Source organism: Siniperca chuatsi, linkage group LG14 (assembly GCF_020085105.1).
Source record: "Siniperca chuatsi isolate FFG_IHB_CAS linkage group LG14, ASM2008510v1, whole genome shotgun sequence".
NCBI lineage: Eukaryota > Metazoa > Chordata > Actinopteri > Centrarchiformes > Sinipercidae > Siniperca > Siniperca chuatsi.
Window position 1 is genome coordinate 14,107,597 of NC_058055.1, and position 20,436 is coordinate 14,128,032.

At 38.9% G+C, this 20,436-nt stretch overlaps 3 protein-coding genes across 4 annotated transcripts; all 3 read right to left on the reverse strand.

Moving 5' to 3' along the window:
- Positions 1-1,853: 1,853 nt before the first annotated feature.
- timm10b (translocase of inner mitochondrial membrane 10 homolog B (yeast)) lies at positions 1,854-5,722 on the reverse strand. 2 transcript variants are annotated; one of them, XM_044222659.1, is made up of 4 exons: positions 5,419-5,722; positions 4,544-4,631; positions 4,351-4,446; positions 1,854-3,768 (listed from the first exon to the last, which is right to left on the reverse strand). In XM_044222659.1, exons 2-4 carry the CDS (start codon positions 4,568-4,570, stop codon positions 3,109-3,111), a joined length of 783 nt encoding a protein of 260 aa, XP_044078594.1. In that variant the 5' UTR covers positions 4,571-4,631; positions 5,419-5,722; the 3' UTR covers positions 1,854-3,108. The 2 variants fall into 2 exon arrangements, with proteins under 2 accessions (XP_044078594.1, XP_044078593.1); XM_044222658.1 differs by lacking the exon at positions 5,419-5,722 and having other exon boundaries at positions 4,544-4,836.
- Positions 5,723-8,724: 3,002 nt separating this feature from the next.
- LOC122888638 lies at positions 8,725-12,403 on the reverse strand. Its single transcript, XM_044223310.1, has 6 exons — positions 12,254-12,403; positions 11,211-11,318; positions 11,047-11,089; positions 10,728-10,852; positions 10,198-10,247; positions 8,725-9,323 (listed from the first exon to the last, which is right to left on the reverse strand). Exons 1-6 carry the CDS (start codon positions 12,261-12,263, stop codon positions 8,817-8,819), a joined length of 843 nt encoding a protein of 280 aa, XP_044079245.1. The 5' UTR covers positions 12,264-12,403; the 3' UTR covers positions 8,725-8,816.
- Positions 12,404-13,653: 1,250 nt separating this feature from the next.
- si:ch1073-15f19.2 (T-cell surface protein tactile) lies at positions 13,654-19,501 on the reverse strand. Its single transcript, XM_044223309.1, has 7 exons — positions 19,327-19,501; positions 18,753-19,091; positions 18,083-18,195; positions 17,766-17,922; positions 15,129-15,614; positions 14,311-14,419; positions 13,654-14,114 (listed from the first exon to the last, which is right to left on the reverse strand). Exons 1-7 carry the CDS (start codon positions 19,406-19,408, stop codon positions 13,973-13,975), a joined length of 1,428 nt encoding a protein of 475 aa, XP_044079244.1. The 5' UTR covers positions 19,409-19,501; the 3' UTR covers positions 13,654-13,972.
- Positions 19,502-20,436: the final 935 nt, after the last annotated feature.

Consider the following 20,436-nt stretch of genomic DNA (forward strand, 5'->3'; position numbering starts at 1 on the left):
TCTGCTACTGGCAGCCCTGTCCCGGGACACTCACACAACAGCGCCCCCTGCTGGAGGCAATGCAACGATGCTACAACCCCGCGGCACAGCTACACAGGGCCGAAAATAGGAGTTCAGGTGATGTGGGGAGGGATGTGGGTAGTTTTCTTTTTTAATTTTTGAAATCGAATTTATTAATCATACATCTTTAACTGTAATATGTCATTATTGAGAATGCATTCATGGTATAAAAGCTGCATGCTGCATGAATATTATAAAGAGTATTTGCAGCAGGAAAAGCAAAGGTGTTACTAATAACATTAATGACAGCTCCTTTCTATTCAGGTGTTCAGCCGTCATTCATTCTATTATTTACACCTGTGCATTTCCTGATGTGACATGTCAAAGTGTCTTCAGTGAATAAGGCATATGTGTACTGATAAGGAGATTTTACAGTTGAAAAATACATTTGTCAGTGCTCTCTGGTGGCCAAATTATGTAACGGCGAAACTGCGTCTAAATTGCTGTAAACATTTCCTTGGCATTTATGTGCTGCAGTTTCTTGCTGCTTATTGACCGACCTACATACCGATACCAATATGCAGTATCTGTCATAAGCTAATTTCAGTGTATATATTGGCATGGCTGATTTATTGGTCGATCTCTATGTTTTATCAGTAATAAATGTTGATTAAAATATGCCTTTTTCACACAAGACATGTTGGCATGTCACAGTAGGAAGCGCAGAGGTGTAAATAATAAAATGAACGATTTCATCTGAATTCCATTTAGCTGCCTCAGTTTCAGCGCCCTGGTATTGTGCCTGCTGGCTCGCTGTCACATTTGTCATGACTTATTGATACACATGAACACAACAGAGCCATCGTTAATGTTAATAGTAACACCTACACGGTTCCTATTACAAGTCCCAATACCTGCTGTAAAAAAAAGGCCTGTTCATGTTGTACGGCAGCCTGACTGATACTGGATTTTTGAGGCCGATATTTATATCAAAGTTTGAAAGTGAAAAAATCCACCAAGGATGTACTGTATCTGCTGACATGTTATTTTAACACATCCCTTAAATTGGGTTATTAAAGAAATAAGACCAAGATATGAAGCCTACTTATCAGGACATTTTACAGTTGAAAGTTAATATCGGCCAATACATTCTCTATATCAGCAATTACAATATAATTGGTGTTATATTTTTGTTATAATTACTTGTCCTCACAGTACAAAGGTGATCATTTACACACCTTATTTTTTGAATTTCAGTCATGCGGTTGTAAACCAGAAGGAAATCCCGCAGCTGGAAGAGACAAACTCACCATCAAACTGTTCATTTGAAAATAAACCCAAAAGTAGCTGCCACTGCATATGAATGTGAACTGATCATCAATGATTCCAAAACAGACACTTTGTTGAAATATTGGTAAATGTGTTTTTTGAAAAATTATACTTATTGCATGTGCCAGTGAAATGACCGAATTGGTTTTCTTCTAGCTGGTTCCTGACAGGGACTGCAAATCTCAGTGGCTGACTCTACAGCAACAGGGTGGCTAAACATGTCTGACTCTTGCATGACCAGACTATCCAAACAGGAACAAACCATTTCCATACTTAGCCTAAAGAATACCAATTTCTTCTACAATCCTTAACTGTCACAGCTGCTATCTGACAGTTATACAGAAGATCGCTTATCATGGTTCTGCTGCTGGATGAAAGAGTACATAGCGTGTTCACTGCAAAGACAGGAAATGATAGGAGGAGACAGAGGGGATATGTGACGAAGGTCGTGAACTGGATTCACACCCACAACAGTGAGAGCATGTGGCATACGCCCCAAAACACTGCTGCGTTAGGACATCAGACAGCAGGAAGGTCTTTAATGTTTTCAAACAGAAAATACTAGAGGTTGTCAAAGAAGCATTTAAAATAAAGAAAACATGAAAAAACATCATGAATACTCTTATTTGTATTATTGAGCATTATCGAATTTCTGCATTTACTGTCACCTTACAAAATAATTAGCAGGACTTAGTGTTTTTAGGGTGTCATCAGACTGAGCCCTCCTGGCTCCTGAAAGTCCAGACTTAAGTCCAAATATGATCAGGCCTCCACAATCCAGGCTGGGAATTTTTTTGACTGGCAATGCCATCACTAAAATCATTTTTCAACTGCCATCGTACACACATACACTGTTAGAACAACTTCCTTCTTGCTTTTTCCTGTTATCACAAAACAACACATTTTTGTTATTGACATTTCTAACACACTTTGTAATATGGTGTGTGTGTGTGTGTAAAATTGCTATTCTTATCATGAGTGACATTTTTGACCATGCTTTCTCACCATAGGGGTTCATTTTATTTTCCTGCTAGATCGCAGGCCACTAAAGCTGCAACTTAATCACTTAAAGCTAGGGTAGGTAATGTATTTCAGAAGCATTTTGTTATATTTGTTGAAATTCTCTTAAATCCTGACAGCAATCGATAAATCAAATGGTCTGGGGAAAAAAAAGAAAAAGAAAAATATCCAGTATCCGTGCCTGTCATTGGCCTGTAATAAGCCCATCCAGTCGTTTCATTTGAATACAATGATTGGCTGGCCTACGCCTACCTGCGCGCACCCTGCACTCATTGCACATGAAAATGTGTTGTGGGGCAGTGGCTTTGGAAGGAGGCCTGAAGGGAGGGGGTGGGATTTTTCAGATGGATACTTTTACAATTTAGCTGTCTCTTGAGTTTCTCCAACGTTACCTACCTTAGCTTTAATGTCTTCTGATTTATTTACTGTTTAGTCAAAAATAATGACAATGCCCGTCACAAGTTAACAGAATCTAAAGTGAAGTCTTCAAGTTGCTAATTTTGTCAGATAGCGATGTCATTTCGGAGACTGCAGGCAGAAAATGTTATATGACAAAATATCATATATAATAGTTGTTGAAAAGTTGATATTTTATAATGTATGTCAGTCTATTAATCAACTATTCTTTTCAGCAATACAGAAAAGATCACATTTGGGACTGCCTGTGATGAGTTACTCGTCAGATGTGGGTTGTTTGTGGTGGGAGACAGGGACATGTTGCTAACAGTTTGACCACAGGAGGAAGACCCAGACTGGGCATTATTGCTGGCCTGACGGTGGGGGGAACTTGGGGGCTCTCCCGTGGCTTGGCAGGCTCTCTACGGATTTAGACACTGTAGGTGCAGCTACTGTTGACACAGGCACGTCTTCTGATAAGGACGTTGATTTAGATGGCATAAACACAGGCGCTGAGCTCCCAGACTCAATTTGGGTACCAGCTATCTGCGGCTGAGGAAAGCCTACTGAATAAGATTGTCCAGCTTCATTAAGCACTGAGGGATTTACCGCTTCAGTCGCAGGCGTGAGCGTTGTGGCAGCTGATAATTTGACTTCTGTGGCTGTTGTGGATTTGAGCACAGCAGCGTCAAGGTCAACTGGAATATCTAAACCTGCTGGCTTTAAGACTGAGCCATGGGCCTCTGGTCCGACATCAGCGATTGAAGGAGTTAACAGTGGAGATACTTGTGGGGGTGGAAATGAGGTGATGGGGGTTTGAGATGCTGGTGAGGCTTCTGTGGCAGAAGGCCCCACATACGCAGAAGCAGCAGCTGCCTCCGCTGCCTTGGCATTCTCTGCAGCCTTGCTCTCCATCTCCTCCATCCGGCGCTGCACCATCCGAGGCATCAGCTGCACATAGGTGCCCATCAGGCGGTGGTTAGTGCGAATCAGCTTCCCCGCACAGCTGTCCACACAGCGCTCCTAGACAGACAACAGCAATCAGAGGTGATGAGTGGATAACTACAGTATGTTTTCATGATACATAATGACCTAAAGTATGTGGACTCCCCTGTCCACATACGGTCGTGATTTGGTGAGAATCTTAAAACTACAGCATACGATTATATGTTAGACATATAATCTGTTGCACAGAGCCCTGACCTCAACCTCATACAAAACCTTTGAGATGAAGGACAACTACAAGCCAGGCCTTAATGCCCAACATGAGTGGTCGCTCTCACTGTTGCTGTTGTGGCCGAATGGGACAAAACTCCCTGCATCCTGGTTCCAACCTCTTGTAGAGAGCCTTGCCAGAAGAGTGAGGCTGTTATAGCAGCTTATTAATGCCCCACGCTTTTGGAGATATTCAGCACTCACATATATGGGTGTGTGTCTACATACTTTAGGCCATGTCGTGTAATGCTATATGCGCAGAAATAGCAGTTAAAGAAAAGGTGATGAGCCATAAAGCACGGCAAAACAATCACATTGAGAGTTGCAACTTTATGTAGGTGTGCCTACACATTTAGCTGGCGAGGTATCTATGGTTTCCAGTATTCTTACCTCGTCCATGGTGAGGTTTCTGTAGTTGAAGTTGCTGCTGCATCGCTGGAAGCAAATTTCAGTCATGCGGTTGTAAACCAGAAGGAAATCCCGCAGCTGGAAGAGACAAACTCACCATCAAACTGTTCATTTGAAAATAAACCCAATAGACCGCATATGAATGTGTATATCTATCTATATGAATGTGACTTACATTTCTCAGTTGTTGGTCTGGATCCATCGTGATTCCGTCTGAAGTTGATGACTGGATAGCTAAAATGCTAACATCGAGAGCCGGTCAGCTAATGAATCAAATAAATGTTAGTTTTCCCGAAGCTTAGCTGTCTGAGGTGAATGAAAGCACAATTCCGCAAGATGTCATTTACATGTCAGCTTTACAGTACCACGAATTGAATCAAGTAATAGATTAAGATGGCATGACATTCACATGCGCGCTGCCATGTTTGTAACGAAGATCGTCTACGCCCAGGAAGACGCTTCACTCGGTAATTAACCCCCTCCCATTTCCGGCTTCCAAAACTTGACGTTTTAAGCCTTTCTTATGCGTTAACTATAGTTGCAGTTGCCTTGGGTAGTGACTGACTATTCTGTTTATCACGAAAGGTACATACACATATGAATATATGTTACGATATTTCGTCTGCCGCACACTAACACTTTTAAACCGTTTCCCTGGTCTGACCTCTTGCAGCCAAACAAAGATAGTAGTAGCTCATTGTAATAGTCTTATTTTTCATTTTGACACATACATAATACGGCCATATTTTTCTTGATAGTTTAATGCGTAGTAAGCCGAGCTAGGAGATGTTACCACCCCCTTACTAAACTAACATTAACATCCATGGTCTCTTCACAATGTCTCAGAGGGCAGCCTTCTGAACAGCTGAAACCGTATATTTTCCAAGCTAAATTAGTACTGTAATGGATGGTACAAGTTGAACACTGTCATTTTACATTAACTAATATAAAACAACGATTATTTTGCTAGCATTCAACAGCATGGCAGCTGCTTGTTGTTGAATGTTGTCACATTCAGTCAAAAAGCTGAAGAGTTAGCTAATCGTGTACCTGAAGTCTGAACAGGTAAGTGGTCAATATCCCTCCACTTCTCAATGCCTAGTATTAGAACAACCCATTGTCCTTCACCCTCCGCGGGTGGTCTCATCCTTCAAGCTCGGGTCAGTACTGTTCCCAGTACTGCACTCTTCTGGACCGAGATGTCTGGTGTTCTTCCAGGGATCTGCTGTAGCCACTGCTGTAGTCACTGCTCCGAGTGCTCCAATGACCACGGGTACCACTGTTGCCTTCACCTTCCAGGCCTTCTCCAGCTCTTCTCTGAGCCCTTGGTACTTCTCTAATTTCTCATGTTCCTTTTTCCTGATGTTGCCATCACTTGGTATCGCCACGTCAACCACAACGGCTTTCCTCTGCTGTTTGTCAACCACCACGATGTCAGGCTGGTTCGCCATTACCATTCTGTCAGTCTGGATCTGGAAGTCCCACAGGATCTTGGCTCGGTCATTCTCTACCACCTTTGGAGGTGTTTCCCACTTTGAGCTTGGGGTTTCCAGTCCATACTCAGTGCAGATGTTCACTATGCCAGCTACTTGGTTATGGCGCTCCATGTATGCTTTTCCTGCCAGCATCTTACAGCCATCCCCCGTGAATGGCCCGTGCCCCTACCAAACCGAGCTATCCAGCCGTTCCACACTGGATGATGGTCCCCCGTGTGAAAGTCCTGTGACTTAGCAATTGAGCTATCCAGCCATATATATAGTTATATATATATAGTTATATATATATAGTTTTATATATATATATATAACTATATATATGGCTGGATATATATATATATATATATATATATATATATATATATATATATATATATATATATATATATATATATAGATATATATATATATATATATATATATATATATATATAGTTATATATATATATATATATATATATTTAATAATAATTTGGTCTAAATAAACCTGGGTTATTTATTTGTTGGAGATGACAACAACATTGATAGTTTGTTCAAACACTATGATCATATCTTCTCACACGACCTCTTGCAGATATGAGAATAATGACTATATGTCTCAGTAGCAAAGGCAGAAGTAGTTATATTGTTATGCTTTGTATGATGTTATGACCTGAAAGCAATAGCAGACTTAATGATTTCATGTGCTTTGGTGTGAAAGCCCTGATAGGAAGGAGGTTGGGTGGATGCAAAATGTTAGACTTTTATCTTTCCATAATCAACCAGGACCACAATCTTTGCCTAACCTGCCCAACTAATTTAAATTGTCTAAACTTAATCTTATTAACCATAGGGTGGCAGATCAGAAAACACACATATGACTCAGTTTTGGCCAGTCATTTTGGTGTAATCTGACAGGCATTACAAGGACAGTAACGCCTATTACTGGGGCATCCTGGGGGTTAAAGCACCAACCATAAATTGCCATGTCCCTGGTTCATATCCGGCTGTGGACTTTTGTTGCATGTCGTTCCTTTCTCTCTCCCCTCATTTCCTGTCATCTCTCTACTGTGCATAAAGTGCCCTACAGGCCAATAGCCAATCATAAGAAACTTTACGGTGGCACCAGGGTAGCTAACATACATGCAAACCACGCGCTAGGCTGCAATGAGAAAGAGGGCGGCTGCTACTCTCTTGCCACGGCTCACCTTTTGACCATGGCAACCACAAAATCTGCACCATGGAAAATGATACAGGAGGTAATTTTACAGATTTTAAAAATTAAATTTTAATTTTAAAATGCAAAGTTTATCTGAAGCTAATATGAGGTTTTAGCAGTCTAAGTAAGACAAATCAAGTATTTTTGGAACACAATTCCCTTTTTGTGTTACTATCCCTCCACTGCAGCTCAGCTAGGAAACACTGTCCAGGGAAGCACAAAGAGGGAATTTTGTATTAAAAAGACAGTAACTTTGGAAGATACCCACTTGATTTGTCTAACTCAGACTGCTGAAGCCTCATAATAGCTTTTGGTGAAGTTTAGACCTTATTTTTGCACAGAGCAAGGAATGGAACAAGGATTTCTGATTTCACTAGGAAAGGATCTTTTAATGGCTAGTATAAACAGGGATGCAAACGCTGTTTCAATGTTCATATGTTAATGTTTAGCTTTCTTTAATTATGTCACCCCAAGCAACCAAGGACTGTGCAATCCAGTTTATTGGCATACAGCATAAAATGTAATGTAGAGACTGATACAATGTGTAATTCTTGGCAGTGGTGTCAATCACTTATGGTTATTATACATATGTTTCAGAATCTAGCTTAAATGTATTTACTTATGATAAAATGCTACTGATTACAACTTTAATGGGACAAAGGTAAAGCGCCGGTCTCTATGAAAGGACTATATATTTTGAAAGAAAAATATTTCCAGGTTTTTTCATGCCAAGAATTGACAGTTACTGAGAGTGCCCTGTTATTTATGTGTCTTTTTATGTAGCTATTCTGGATGTCTGCAACAGTTAGGTCCAAAATGCCTGAGGCCAAACATAAATCCATAGAGGGAAGTAGACCATGGTCAGCTATTGTAAAACTGTCAACAAATGCTGCAGACCTCTGACTGCTGAGTTCACTTCAGAACTCATCTCCGTCAGCAGAAAGCAGGGCATTAAATTATCTTTCCTGAGAGGGGAATACAGAGAGGGAAATAATTATTTAAGCAGATGGCGCATTAGCTCATAAGTGCAATAGATTATAAAGCTAATGACCATTATCATAACTTTGACGTGGAAAATCTTCTGTGGGTGACATTTACATAAAAATATGCCCACAGGGAAAAAATGACATTACTAATATCCCACTTATAGCGTTCCCTTTTTACTTTCTTTGCCTTTAACTTTTATCTTCAGTCATAATATGACTGAAAAGCAGATTCACGTGTGCTTAGGCAAGTACACTTATTCAAGAAAGTATTACCTCTCGAGGCTTGGCCATTGCCTACAGCATGGAAAACAAATGAAGTTTTTTTTCCCTCCTTCACACCTTTCTATGAGACATCTGTCTGTGTCTGATTATGACACATCAAAACAGTGAAAGATCTTTCGTGTCCTCTGATGATTTGATGTTTTCCTTGTCTTTCACAATAAATTGAACGTTTCCATGTGGCCCTTGACCTCTAAATGTCACACATAGAGTTTCCTTTTCTGTTTATATCCTCTGCATTGATTACATCCTCTGCACAGAAAGGTACACTTTTGTTCCTCTGTTGCTCAATGTGGGGAGTTCAAGAGGCAGTTTGTTTGCATCAGAGGAAATTGCTCAACTGCACAAAGCTTGTTGAATATTGAAGATGGCATAGTTTTCATTCTTGCAGACACAGTAATGGACGATAGCTTTTATTGGCTTTTTCATGTGGCATATTAAATTATGAACAGTTTGAAACAAGAACAACAGTCCTAATATGATGTCTGCCTAATCTTGTTGGACACTATCATTGCTAAAGCTGCTGATGAAATGATCTGTGCCACTCTGAATAGCCTCTACCTCTGAAAGCTGTGTACATATACTCCCATTGCTACAATCTTGTCTATCTTTTCTTTCCTCACTCTCTTGCACTCCTTTCCATTCTCTACTTCCGCCATCCTCTCGCCTTCTTATTCCTTCCCAACCCACATTCTCCCTCTCCATGTTTATGCCCCTATCTCTTTCCATCTCCTCTGTCTCTTGGGCTATCTGTTGACTGTTCAGGTAGATGCTACTGTGTGAAACCATGGTGCTGGTGTCTCTGGAAGGAAGGTGAGCATCCATGTCTGCTTCCATCTCCAAGAAAGCATTCATAGGGGGTGTGAGGTGGACTGGCAGCTGATCTTGCAGTTTGTTTCGTCCCTGAGTGTGGCCTCGCTGATGGCGATGCTTCTTCTTGTATTTATTTGCCACCTTCAGATCCAGTGAGGCATAATTCAGGTCAGGCTCTAAAGACTGGTTTTCAGACGATGGAGACATAATGGGTTGGGAAAATGTTTTTTTAGGTGTTTACATGAATAAACAAAAACGTTGCAGCACTACGCACCAATGTTAATACATATTCTAGGTGTTATCTTGTGGCTGTGTGTTCTCATGTATTTCTATAAATCTAGTTTATTTTTAGAACCTTATGTGCTTAATTGTGTTCATTGGTTCACAGTTTCATTGACCACAGTGTCTATGGTGTCAGCTGCCTTCCGTTTTGAAACCAAATCTGCTGGGTTAAACTGGTCTGCATGTGTATTTTTACACGAAATGCACGTCATCATACATATATTTAGCTTCAATGTGAATGTAACAACAAATATATTAGAATAAAAGCATTCACAAAATGTATTAAAGCGATTGGTTTAGAATATGACTATACTTTGTAAACAACTCACAAACCCATTTTTTGCTCGTTACAAAATATTATATAAAGCTAATGAGCATTATCATAACTTTGACTAATCCTCCGTACTGCAGATGCAAAGCTTTAGAGAGGTTTAACAATTTCATTATCCGAGCATGCATTCCAGGCAAAAACACATGTGCAATCAGGTATAATCAGTAAAAATGAATAACATCAAGCAGGTGAAAAATTAACCCTGCACCGCAGCGCACAAAAGCATGTTAAAGTTTTTCTCTTTTTTTTTCACTCTGCGATAATGCTGTCAGTCCCTATGCACGCTATTAAATGTAAGATGAAATAATATACATTATACAGTACGTTACAACATCACATAAGGTAAAAAATGAAAACCACGTGGAAGCTGTGTAAGAACTACTTCAATGAGCGATATTGTACTGCTGATACCCGCTAATCTGAATTTACAGTCACAGCAATTACCTTTATACGATCTGTTGTTTGTTGCATGGTCATCATCTCATAGCAAACTTCTACAGAACAAGAACAAGTGAAACACATGATTTGGTCAATTGTTTTACATTCTACTAACTACAGTAGGTTGACATTAATCACATAATTAAAAAGGAGAAGAATCTAGATTTTTTTAAAGGCTCATCTACTGACTAAATTACTAAAAACAAAGCAGCTAAAGATTGGAAATATAAAAACAGTGGGTGAAAAGGAAATCTATACAGTTTTATCTAAATGCATTTATTTATGTATTTATCTAAAGTGTAACCTGCATGGAATTGATCCAAACGAACTTTCAGCTTGTTTATACACACTTTGAACATTTTTAAAACTTGGCCATATGGCATTTGCAAAAAATGCACTGTCTACAAATACCAAAAAAGGAAACAATCATCTTGTAATTATTATTAAAAAAAAGTTGTCACTCATACAAGAATAATTTTGTGACAGACTGAGTTATATACTGCCATTCCAAGAAAAATGCAATTATCTGTGCTTACCGCTTCTGTCGGTGCTGATGTTGCCATAGATTGGATTTTCCTGCTGCTCATGATGATTGTTGTGATTTTCCTGCTGCTCATGATGATTGAGGTTATAAAAATAATGCCCTTCATCCTGTGACGGCCTTCAACAAGATATGGAGGAACAATTTCACAGGTTATTTCTACAGTAAGATATTATTTGTAGATAAGAAATAAAATGGATGTATTGGAATACCTATTATTACTTGTTACAAATTAAGATGTATTGGACTAAATAATAATGGCGCTGACATGCACCCATGTTTTGACCTCATTAAAAAATAAATAAAAAGCATACCTTTCTCTGTCATAAATGTGTGGGTTGCAGCACTCATCTGTGTCTGTATGAAGAACATATTTAGCAATTTATAGTATGATGCTCCGTTGTCCTTGTAAAAGCTGAGAGATTTAGAATTTAAAAAAACAATATGTGAAAAAAATGTACTATACAGATATCCATACCTTTGCACAAAATGGCTCTTCGTCTAATGCAGAAGATGACATTGAGACACAATGAGATGAACAAGGCCAGAGATAACAGCACCAGACCTGTAAGTTCAATCTTACAATCTAAAAGGCAAACACAAACTGACTATTAACACCTCAAACCTTTAAACTTCTGTGGGAATCAAAAAATGATGAGTTTTCAGTGTCAGAGTCAGTGTGTAGACTTTTAGACTTTTTATCAGCTTTTACTTGGAATTTCCCTCTGTACATCTCAATGACAAACAGAAGATATGAAACTTTTGTAAAATGTGTCATCACTTTTACACTGGTGACAAACAAACATGCAATCCAATGCGTCAACAATACTGGACAATCCCTGACCTTTAAGATGGGAAATTGGAGGAAAAACAGAGAAAGTTGCAGCCATTAAACAATGTTATGGCCATTTAAAAAATATTACAAATGTACTGTGAGCTATTTGGAACATCTAAGGATGTTTTTTCAACAACAACAAAAAATAGTCTAGAGACTTAATGGTGATTTGTAAAAAAACAAAAACAAAACATTATTTTCTCTAAGAAATATGTATTGTACCAGTTTCAACTAAATAATTCTGACAAACTTCACAGGAAATTCTTTTTTCCTATTGTAACCACAGTTTCATTGTAAATTTATCTTAAAACTGGTGGAAAGTGTTACAAGTGTTTCAGAAATCAAGTGTGCTGCACATGGTATGATAAACGTACGTACTGTGACATCAACAAAACAAAGTTGTGTGTGGATACTAAACTACAATAAATAGAGAAATATACCATTACATACATAAATTATGATTATCAACTCATTGTAATCCTCCAATCTTTACTTTTAACTATGGTTCTACCATATTCTGTGACATGCTGATTTAGCTTTTCCCGTATTTGTGTAAAAGAAAAGATTTGCAGAATTATACTAAGGGATACAATCTTTACACGGATACGTACAGTGTAGCAATATTAGATACAAGTTTGAAAATCTAAATGTAATTTTAGAAGTTCCAAACGTTGTTCTGATCCTACCTGTGACCATATTCCAACCGTCCTGAACAAAACGGGTTGCCTTTCTGACACGACTGCTCTCAAGCTACAGGGCATCACAGTGTTCAGTCAGTGAGGTGCGCTACACTGTAGTCTATTTTTACCTTGCCTTAGTTACCTCTCTCTCATCACAGCGCTTTGAAAACTGGCTGCTATTCAGTTACAAACAGGAAACAATGTAACCTCATTCTGAGGCACCCACTCTCAATACCATTGTGAGATACAATACGATTTCAAACAGATCACCGTATTACTATCTAAAGATGACAATGGTTTATAAACCTCCGTTAGCAACTTAAATATTAATTGAAAACTTTCTAAAATTTTAAATGTCAACACAGAAACAAACAAACAAACAAAAAAACATTTCACCCTAAAAATCCAGAAACTCTTCGCTCAATTTATTTGTCAGCTAAGAATTTCAGAACATTTTGGAAATTCAAAAAAATTCAAATTAACCCCTAATCCTAGCCCGAATTTACTAAACCTGATTCTGTACTTAACCCTAAAACCAAGTCTTAACACTTGTGCCACAAATAACAAGCACACATGTAGATCTGGTTCGAGTACAGTACAACAGACCTTTATTTATTATATGGATTGTCTGTGTGCACGGGCCTTCAGCGCTGTTGGTATCAAGAATATATATCTTGCATACGCACAAGACATTGTGGTTTTGCTACTGTTGGTCGGAAAATCAGAAGAAAAAAATGTTGTGAAAGGTTTATCAGGTACATCTAAATGCGCGCGCGCGTGTGCGTGTGTGTGCGTGTGTGTGTGTGTGTATGTGTATGTGTGTGTGGATGAAAAAAATGTTACTGAGAAACCAGATTAAGCAGAGCGGACTTAATTTGTTCTGCAAACAAAATTATCAAAGAAATAATCAACACACAGGACTAAAAAAAATATGAATAAAACCAGTAAATACTCAAAAATATGCAATATTGTTAACAATTCCAACACCCATTTCCTATGTGTGTGTTTGTGTATGATGGCACTCAGTGGTTGTATACTGTATTTGTTAGCCATTTAGCCCATGTGGTTTGTGGCTTAAGCCCCACTTTGTAAACTCTGTGGTATGTGGACAACACTGGTCTTTGATACAGTTTGAGTCGTCACTCAATTTGCAACATCAGCGCTTAAACAGCTACATTAGAGGAAGTCATTGAAGGAAATTCTAAATCACAGCTGAAAGCCAGAATTACAGCAGATCTTTAAAGGGCATAGAAAGTAAATCAGCCACATGGTTCCAACAGTTTTGTTTCTATGCAAAAACAATGTCATTAGAAAGGCACAGTGAATAAATAATATTGTAATAATGTCATAAAAGACAACACAAATAACAAAAGCACCTGCAGTGTAAAAGTTCAGTCTATTCAGAGTCAAATTACATCAGCTTTTATTTTCAAATGTTAGAAACTTTATCATGCATTGTATTACATTTAATACAAAAAATAAAACCACAAAAACATTTTATACACAGTAGCATATAACCCACCTCACCCACCCCAGATATACACACATGCCAAATTTGTACAGTTGCTTACGACGATGTGTTGTAACTGCAGTTCGAAACTGACCACAACTAAAAGTAAGACATTGTGTAATTCTGCACATACCCAAGACAGGATACAGCTTACACTATATCCCCACAATTACTGCATGCAATTTATCAACTGCCATTGTGCAATATATTAGGGATTATATATTAATACACTTTTGTTTCATATCTGTGAGTTCTGTTACTGAGTTACACCTTGAAGTGGGGAAAGGCTTGCAGTATCTTGCAGCTGTATACTTGATTGGAGGAGGAGGGGGTTTGAATGGAGGCGGTAGATCCATCCTACAGAAAGAGCACAAATATTGACTGGTGGCATTGCTAGAAAGTTAGCGTGCAGATATTATAGGTCATAATGCATCTATTGGAAATCAAGAGAGATATCAATATTTTCATGTCTTTCAGGGTCACCCAGTGCATGACCCTGAAAAAGTGCTGGCAGGTCTAGAGGATGCTTGAATGGATAGGTAACAGGTTTTACCTCTGCTTTATAATTTTTCTCCTGCAGAGAATGCCAGCCACAGCGATCAATACCAGCAATGGAGCGATGATTAACACCAACCACAGATGACTCCGTGCACCATCAGTATCTAAGAAGCAGATTCAGAGAAGGGAAAAGTGTCATTTTGGAGGACAGCAACAGCTAAATACGTGTTTCTAAGATATTGATCAGCTTGCTCTGGTGAAACCCAGCAGACTCCAACACATATTGATAATAGGCTAAATGTAAAGCTACAATGTGAAATGTTTTGCCTTGAGGCAGAAAAGTGTGTCTTGGCGTCCTCCCCCTCAGCTGGTCAGACTCCAACCCTAGAAGTGGACACTTCTTTTAACAAGATTTCTACCTTGAAAAGGCAATCTAGCCTGAGGCTAAGAAAAACAGGAATCTGTCAAGCCTCCGCATGTGATGAAGATGCAGATGGTGAAGGCAAAGAAATTGTGGCTAATATGCATCTGTAGCTTTTAAGGGGTCTTGCCTGTTGAGCATTGAGCTCTGTTGTCTGTAGTTACAGGTACAGTTTTAAGTGTTTAATTTCTGGCACTGCAGCTGAACGCCTCACCTTGGCAGCTACAAACAAAGCTAACCACATTGTTGGCAATCTGCAGAGCAAATGATGTGCGCAAAATAATCTGCGAGCACACTAAAAAGCCAGTTTCAGGCAAACAAAAGGGATGTTGGATGATTCAGGGTCTCAGACAAAGACTGGAAATGCATAATATTACCCATTGCTGATCAAATATTTTTTATTTATTTAAACTGTAGCAACACTTGTAATAGTAATATTAAGTAATTATTACCTTTATTCTCAATGTCTGTTGTATTTCCAGCTGCACCAGGGTTGTCAGAGTTTTCCGTAATGCTTCGCATGGACACATTCCCCATCTCCTGTGTTGATCTGAACACCTTACTACCATAACTCAATGTTGTGGATAGATTGCTGGCCACTGATTGGTCAGAGAAAGTGGATGTGTTTAAACTGTGAGTTTTGTTTATCTCCTGATCACTGGAGTTGTTTAAGTGATAGGGGTCAGTGTGTGTGGCAGGGGATGATGTGATGCTGATATGTGTATAATTTGTAAAAGAGGTTATACGCTCTCCAGCTGTGACTGTAACATTGCTGAGGTTTGGATCATCTGTTACATCAGTGCCCGTACTCATGGTCCAAGTTACATTGGTGTTAACTGTTGAAAGCCCAGTGGTCGGTGATGTGGTAAGGCTGATGTCTGTTGATCCAATCAAACCCTCCTCAGTTCCACTAGACTGGGGTGACACTGTCACAGGATCTGAAAGTAGCCAAACAAGGAAGTCTACAATAAACATGCTGTCAGCAACAGTGTACTGTACTGGTTTGATGCTGTCATTGCAGTATCAAAAATATACTTTCTTGGAGCTCCACAGTGCTTATTTGTTAGAAAAGAAATACCTGACATGGAAAACTGTGGACATGGATTAACAAAATGTAACCTATCCATCACATAGGAATCTGTTTGTATGCGTTGGCAACATTCAAGTTAATGGTATAGTTCCCCATGTTAGAAAATAAGCTTAAGAGCTTTCTTGCCAAGAGTTAAATAAGAAAGTCAATGCCACTCATATCTGTACAGTAAAAATATAGCAGGAGCCAGCAGCCAGTTAGCTTAGCTTAGCATACAGACTGGAAACAGGGGCAAATAGCTAGCCTGGCTTTATCCAAAGGTAACAAAATCTGCAAACCAGCAACTCTAAAGGTCACTAATTAACATGTTACATCTAGTTTTTTTAAATCAGAACAACCAGAAATGTGAAACCAACAAGTTGTGGTTTTACAGAGAGTTATTTCCTGGAATCTCTCTCTCTCTCTCTCTCTCTCTCAAAACCTAACACGCAGCGGCGGATGGCCACCCACCATTGAGTCTGGTTCTGTCCAAGGTAAAAAAAGGAAGGAAGGAAGTTAAAAGAAGGAAGTTTTCCCTTGCCACTGTTGCCAAATTCTTGCTCATGGTGGGATTTGTTGGGTCTCTGTAATTAATATTATAAATAGTACGGTCTAGACCTGCTCTATAGTAAAAGTGCAATGAGATAACTTCTGTTATGAATTGGCACTCTATAAATAAAATTGAATTGAATTGAACTATATCTTTACCTTGAGCAGTATTTTCCTGGAGTCTCCGCTGGTTGCCTGGCAACTATTCCAGGCTAAGAAATAGTGCTGCACATAACCCCCTGTAAAATGGCAAGTTGTCGTTTTTACAGTTCGGTTTTTGTGCGGATTTCCCAAAATTTTGAACTATTCCTTTAACGTGCTTCGCATTGGAAAGCTGAATAACTAGTAAGAAGTAAGCACCACAAAACTTAAAGGTACCCAATGCACCGTGATACATCATTCATTAAAACATGGATTGAGTTGGCATTTATGAGCACTGGACCATGAAGCCATGGGCACAGATTCCTGAAGTAAAGGTGTGGGCATGAATTGCAAATTCATCGTTATAGTGTATATGTATTCCTAAGTAATGAATGCAGTTAATCCACTGTGCGTTAATTATTTCCTATTAATTTCTACCACGCGTACCCACATACATACACCTGGACCAAGCTATCATTAATCTCACCTCACATCCCCAATGAAACACAGTTTAGAGATTAACATTTTGCCAAATTTTACTAATTTACAAGAATATTAAATGCAGTCCAATGCTGAGATGCAATGGGATCTAATACATGCTGTGCTCTTTTTAAGCAGCTTATCTCAGTATTTTTCAAAGCTTCATTTGGGCTGTACTACTCCAATCTGTCCAAAAGATTGTGCTCTCACCCCATGACATGATTCAGACATGCTGCTGAGACTTTGCTGAATGTGTTTGTTCTTGTGGTTTGAAAATAGAGCAGGAAGTGACTTCTGATGTCTGAGTTTTTTTCTTTTAGTCAAATTTTCATGAGAAACACGTATACAGGATGAGAAAGAAGACAACCGGAGATGATCTTCCTACTTAAGCACAGCCCACTCACAGCACTATACCAAGCTATATCACCAGTGGGGGCAGACAACATGCAGTCTGGTTGTTTTACAATTTAAAACAGTGAATACTGTTTTAGTTCAGTGTTAACCTTAAATCCCACGGGGCAATTGATTTGCAGCAAATAATTGAGTTTCAATCTTAAAATTCTGTAGTTCCAAATGTATTCACAGTTACTGGTATGTTCTCATAACATGGCTGACAGCTTCAAAATCCTTTGAATCTCTCCCTTTTTCCTTTCAGCTAATTAAAAATTAAAATTGAGCAAGCTACAGTATAATAACAAAAGTCAAGTATCAGCTCTCTGGTCCAGTGCAGTTTATTAAGTCATTCAGTCTCTTGGGCCCTCTAGTAGATTGTTAATCCAGCCCTGAGGAAATGCTGAAATTGAGTGCTCCACAAAGAGAGAAATAGCTGCAAATAAATGTAGAAGCTCACCTGTCCTTAAGCTTGTGGTTGCTGTTAGCACTGTGACGATAAACTCTTTATGCAGACTTTTGTTTCCCGTGTTGACCGTCAGTGCATAAACCCCTGCGTGGGCATCTGTCACCCACCACAGCTCCAGAGATTCTTTCTCTGACACCAGCTTCCTGTTCTACATGTAAAACAAGATTATGCAGCATATAAAAACCTTTCATATTGAAAAGATGTATTTGTGTTGTAGATTTTGATGTCAGAGGTAATCAAATGATCTTGATGTTGGATGTATGGAGTAAAATTGACTGGAATGGCAGAAATGGACTGTTTTCCCTTACCATGGTCCACCTGTACTCTGCATTAGGGAACGCTCTGCAGTGAATGGTCACATTTTCTCCAGCATGGACCTCAACAGTGCTGCCCACATCACACATTATTTCAACATCAACATCTAATAGAGAGAAAATATGAGATTCATTTGGATTGACAACGCAAGACTGCTTATGTAAAACATCTGCTGTAAAATTAATACAGCAAATGACTGCTATCAGCAAAATATTACTGACTACTGTAACTCAGATGCAATACACATAAACACCTTCTTTAATCCTCCTCTGCCTCTATTGTGATCATAACATCCCTTTAGTTCACTTACAGGTGAAAAGAAGGTAAGGGTGTATTGGGTGTATTGTACCTGCGCCATTGGACAACTACATAAATGATGGGGGGGGGGAGGATAGGCCAAACAGAGGGATGAAAGTAAATGTCTCGTGGCAAACAAAGCTCTTAGATGTGTTGTTGTAATTATTACATACATTGGCTCAGAAGTAAATAACTGCTGAGATTGGCAGAGGAGCAGCACTCTGATGCAAGCAGGAGTAACATGAAATATATGTAATGGACAATAAGTTACTGCTCCTCTTTATCCAAATATTAAATCCTGTGAAGACTGCAACGTCTGGTTGAGGTATGCAGGTATGGCTTTGCATGTACTTGCCTTCGTCTTACCTTTGATCCTTAGCTCTGTGTCTCTCCTGATGGAGCCCAGAGGAAAGGTTGTGAGGTCACAAGTATAGATACCACTGTCCCATTTCGCCACACGAGAGAGGTGTAGATAGGAGCCCATCGACCTGTTCTCAATCTGGATGGTGACATTAGGCCAAAATTGATGGAGTCCATGCACTTGGCTGTACACAGCCAGCTTTGTGTTTTCATTTTTGCTCTTACTCCATTCAATACTGACAATCTGGATATTAGTACTGTTTTTTACAGTACACGGTAAGGTAACGTTCTGGCCCACTACTGCTTCTATCTTTTCATGATGGAACACCTCAAAATCCTGGACTCCTGTCAAGCACATCAGATAGCATTGGAAGCAAGAAAAGTGAGGAGACAAAATCAGTTACACTTTGAAGTTGATATTACTGACTTCAGTCTGCTGGGATGCAGGCAGATAAAATCAGAGCATTATACTGAGGCAGCTTGTCACACCAAAAGCTAATACACATTTAAAACCCATGGTGAATAATGCATCTTTGCTGGTGTATTATTATGAGCAACAGCACATGTGGTTCAGGATTACCTTGTATAATAGACGCGAGGAGCAGTAGAGAGAAGGCTGTTCCCAGTGCACTTCCAGCCATGTCTGAGCTCCCCAAACTCATTACGATCAATCAGGCCGAATCCATTGAGGGACTCAGCAAAGACAGAAATAGTAGACTGCAGACTGAGGTTAAAGAGTGGGGCAGAGACTGTGAGACAGAGAACAAGAAGACCTATCTTTTACAGGAAGCCACACAGAGAGACAAGAGTGAGTCATAGGTGGAGCGCTGAAGCTTTGCGGTGAAAACCTCTGGTGCAGATTTGCAACAGACCTTCAGTAAATCTTTGCAGTGTTCATCATTATATATTCTTTTAGTCAGGACTAACTGAAAAGATGCAGAGAACTGACTCATTTCATTTTGGTTTACATCACTGATGATCGAAATCATCCAGGAAGAAAAGATACCAAGGGAGCACACACAAACAAAGACTGAAACATTAATTAACATTCTTTTGAATAAACTTCACTTTTATTATTAATCCAAACATGCACAGGTTGAATTATAAATCAATTGAGGTTGAATTAAGATAATTATATAAATATGTGAACTGTATTTTTGTAATTAACTCAAAGTTTGATTCTTTGCAGGCACATCCCAAACACATGAAGACACATACTGTAAACACCTGTCACATTTTTGTATCCATGATGTGCATGTATATACATTTATTTTAGCTCCATCTGTTGGTCAATACACACTCAACAGAAAATAAAACTTAATAAATCTTCTCATTCCCTCATTTGGGTTAACTTCTTTTCAAGGTGAGCCACTAAACAGAAGAAAGACGGTGCATTATGGCATTGATTAACTTGCATATATATAATAAAGATGATATGACTGAAAATTGTGGTAAATTGATTGCTTGATTTTATTCGGCCTTTAGATTACTGCCTTGTTTTGCCCTCTGTGCTTGTTAGTAATGTCTCAGAGCGGAACTTAACTTTAAAGCTTGCCACACTTGACACACGCAGGGATAAAGAGATTAAATGAAATATTACAGAAATAATTCTGCAAATTCTGGTAAATGTGATTTTATTACTCCAATTAAATAATTTGTTTACCCTATTCTTTAGAGACAAGCAATATCA

Bases quoted from the DNA above. Each gene is read 5' to 3' on its own strand.
- LOC122888638 (XM_044223310.1), bottom strand. The intron at 10,853-11,046 runs GTATGCTTTTTA...ATCTTGTTGAAG, and splicing joins CACATTTATGACAGAGAAAG to GCCGTCACAGGATGAAGGGC. The intron at 10,248-10,727 runs GTAAGCACAGAT...CTTGTTCTGTAG, and splicing joins CATCAGCACCGACAGAAGCG to AAGTTTGCTATGAGATGATG.
- si:ch1073-15f19.2 (XM_044223309.1), bottom strand. From the start codon at position 19,408: ATGAGTTTGGGGAGCTCAGACATGGCTGGAAGTGCACTGGGAACAGCC. The intron at 17,923-18,082 runs GTAAGGGAAAAC...TTTTACATGTAG, and splicing joins CAGAGTACAGGTGGACCATG to AACAGGAAGCTGGTGTCAGA. The intron at 15,615-17,765 runs GTGAGCTTCTAC...GGCTACTTTCAG, and splicing joins AACCACAAGCTTAAGGACAG to ATCCTGTGACAGTGTCACCC.
- timm10b (XM_044222659.1), bottom strand. From the start codon at position 4,570: ATGGATCCAGACCAACAACTGAGAAAT. The intron at 4,447-4,543 runs GTAAGTCACATT...TGTCTCTTCCAG, and splicing joins CAGACCAACAACTGAGAAAT to CTGCGGGATTTCCTTCTGGT. The intron at 3,769-4,350 runs GTAAGAATACTG...TTGTCTGTCTAG, and splicing joins GAAACCTCACCATGGACGAG to GAGCGCTGTGTGGACAGCTG.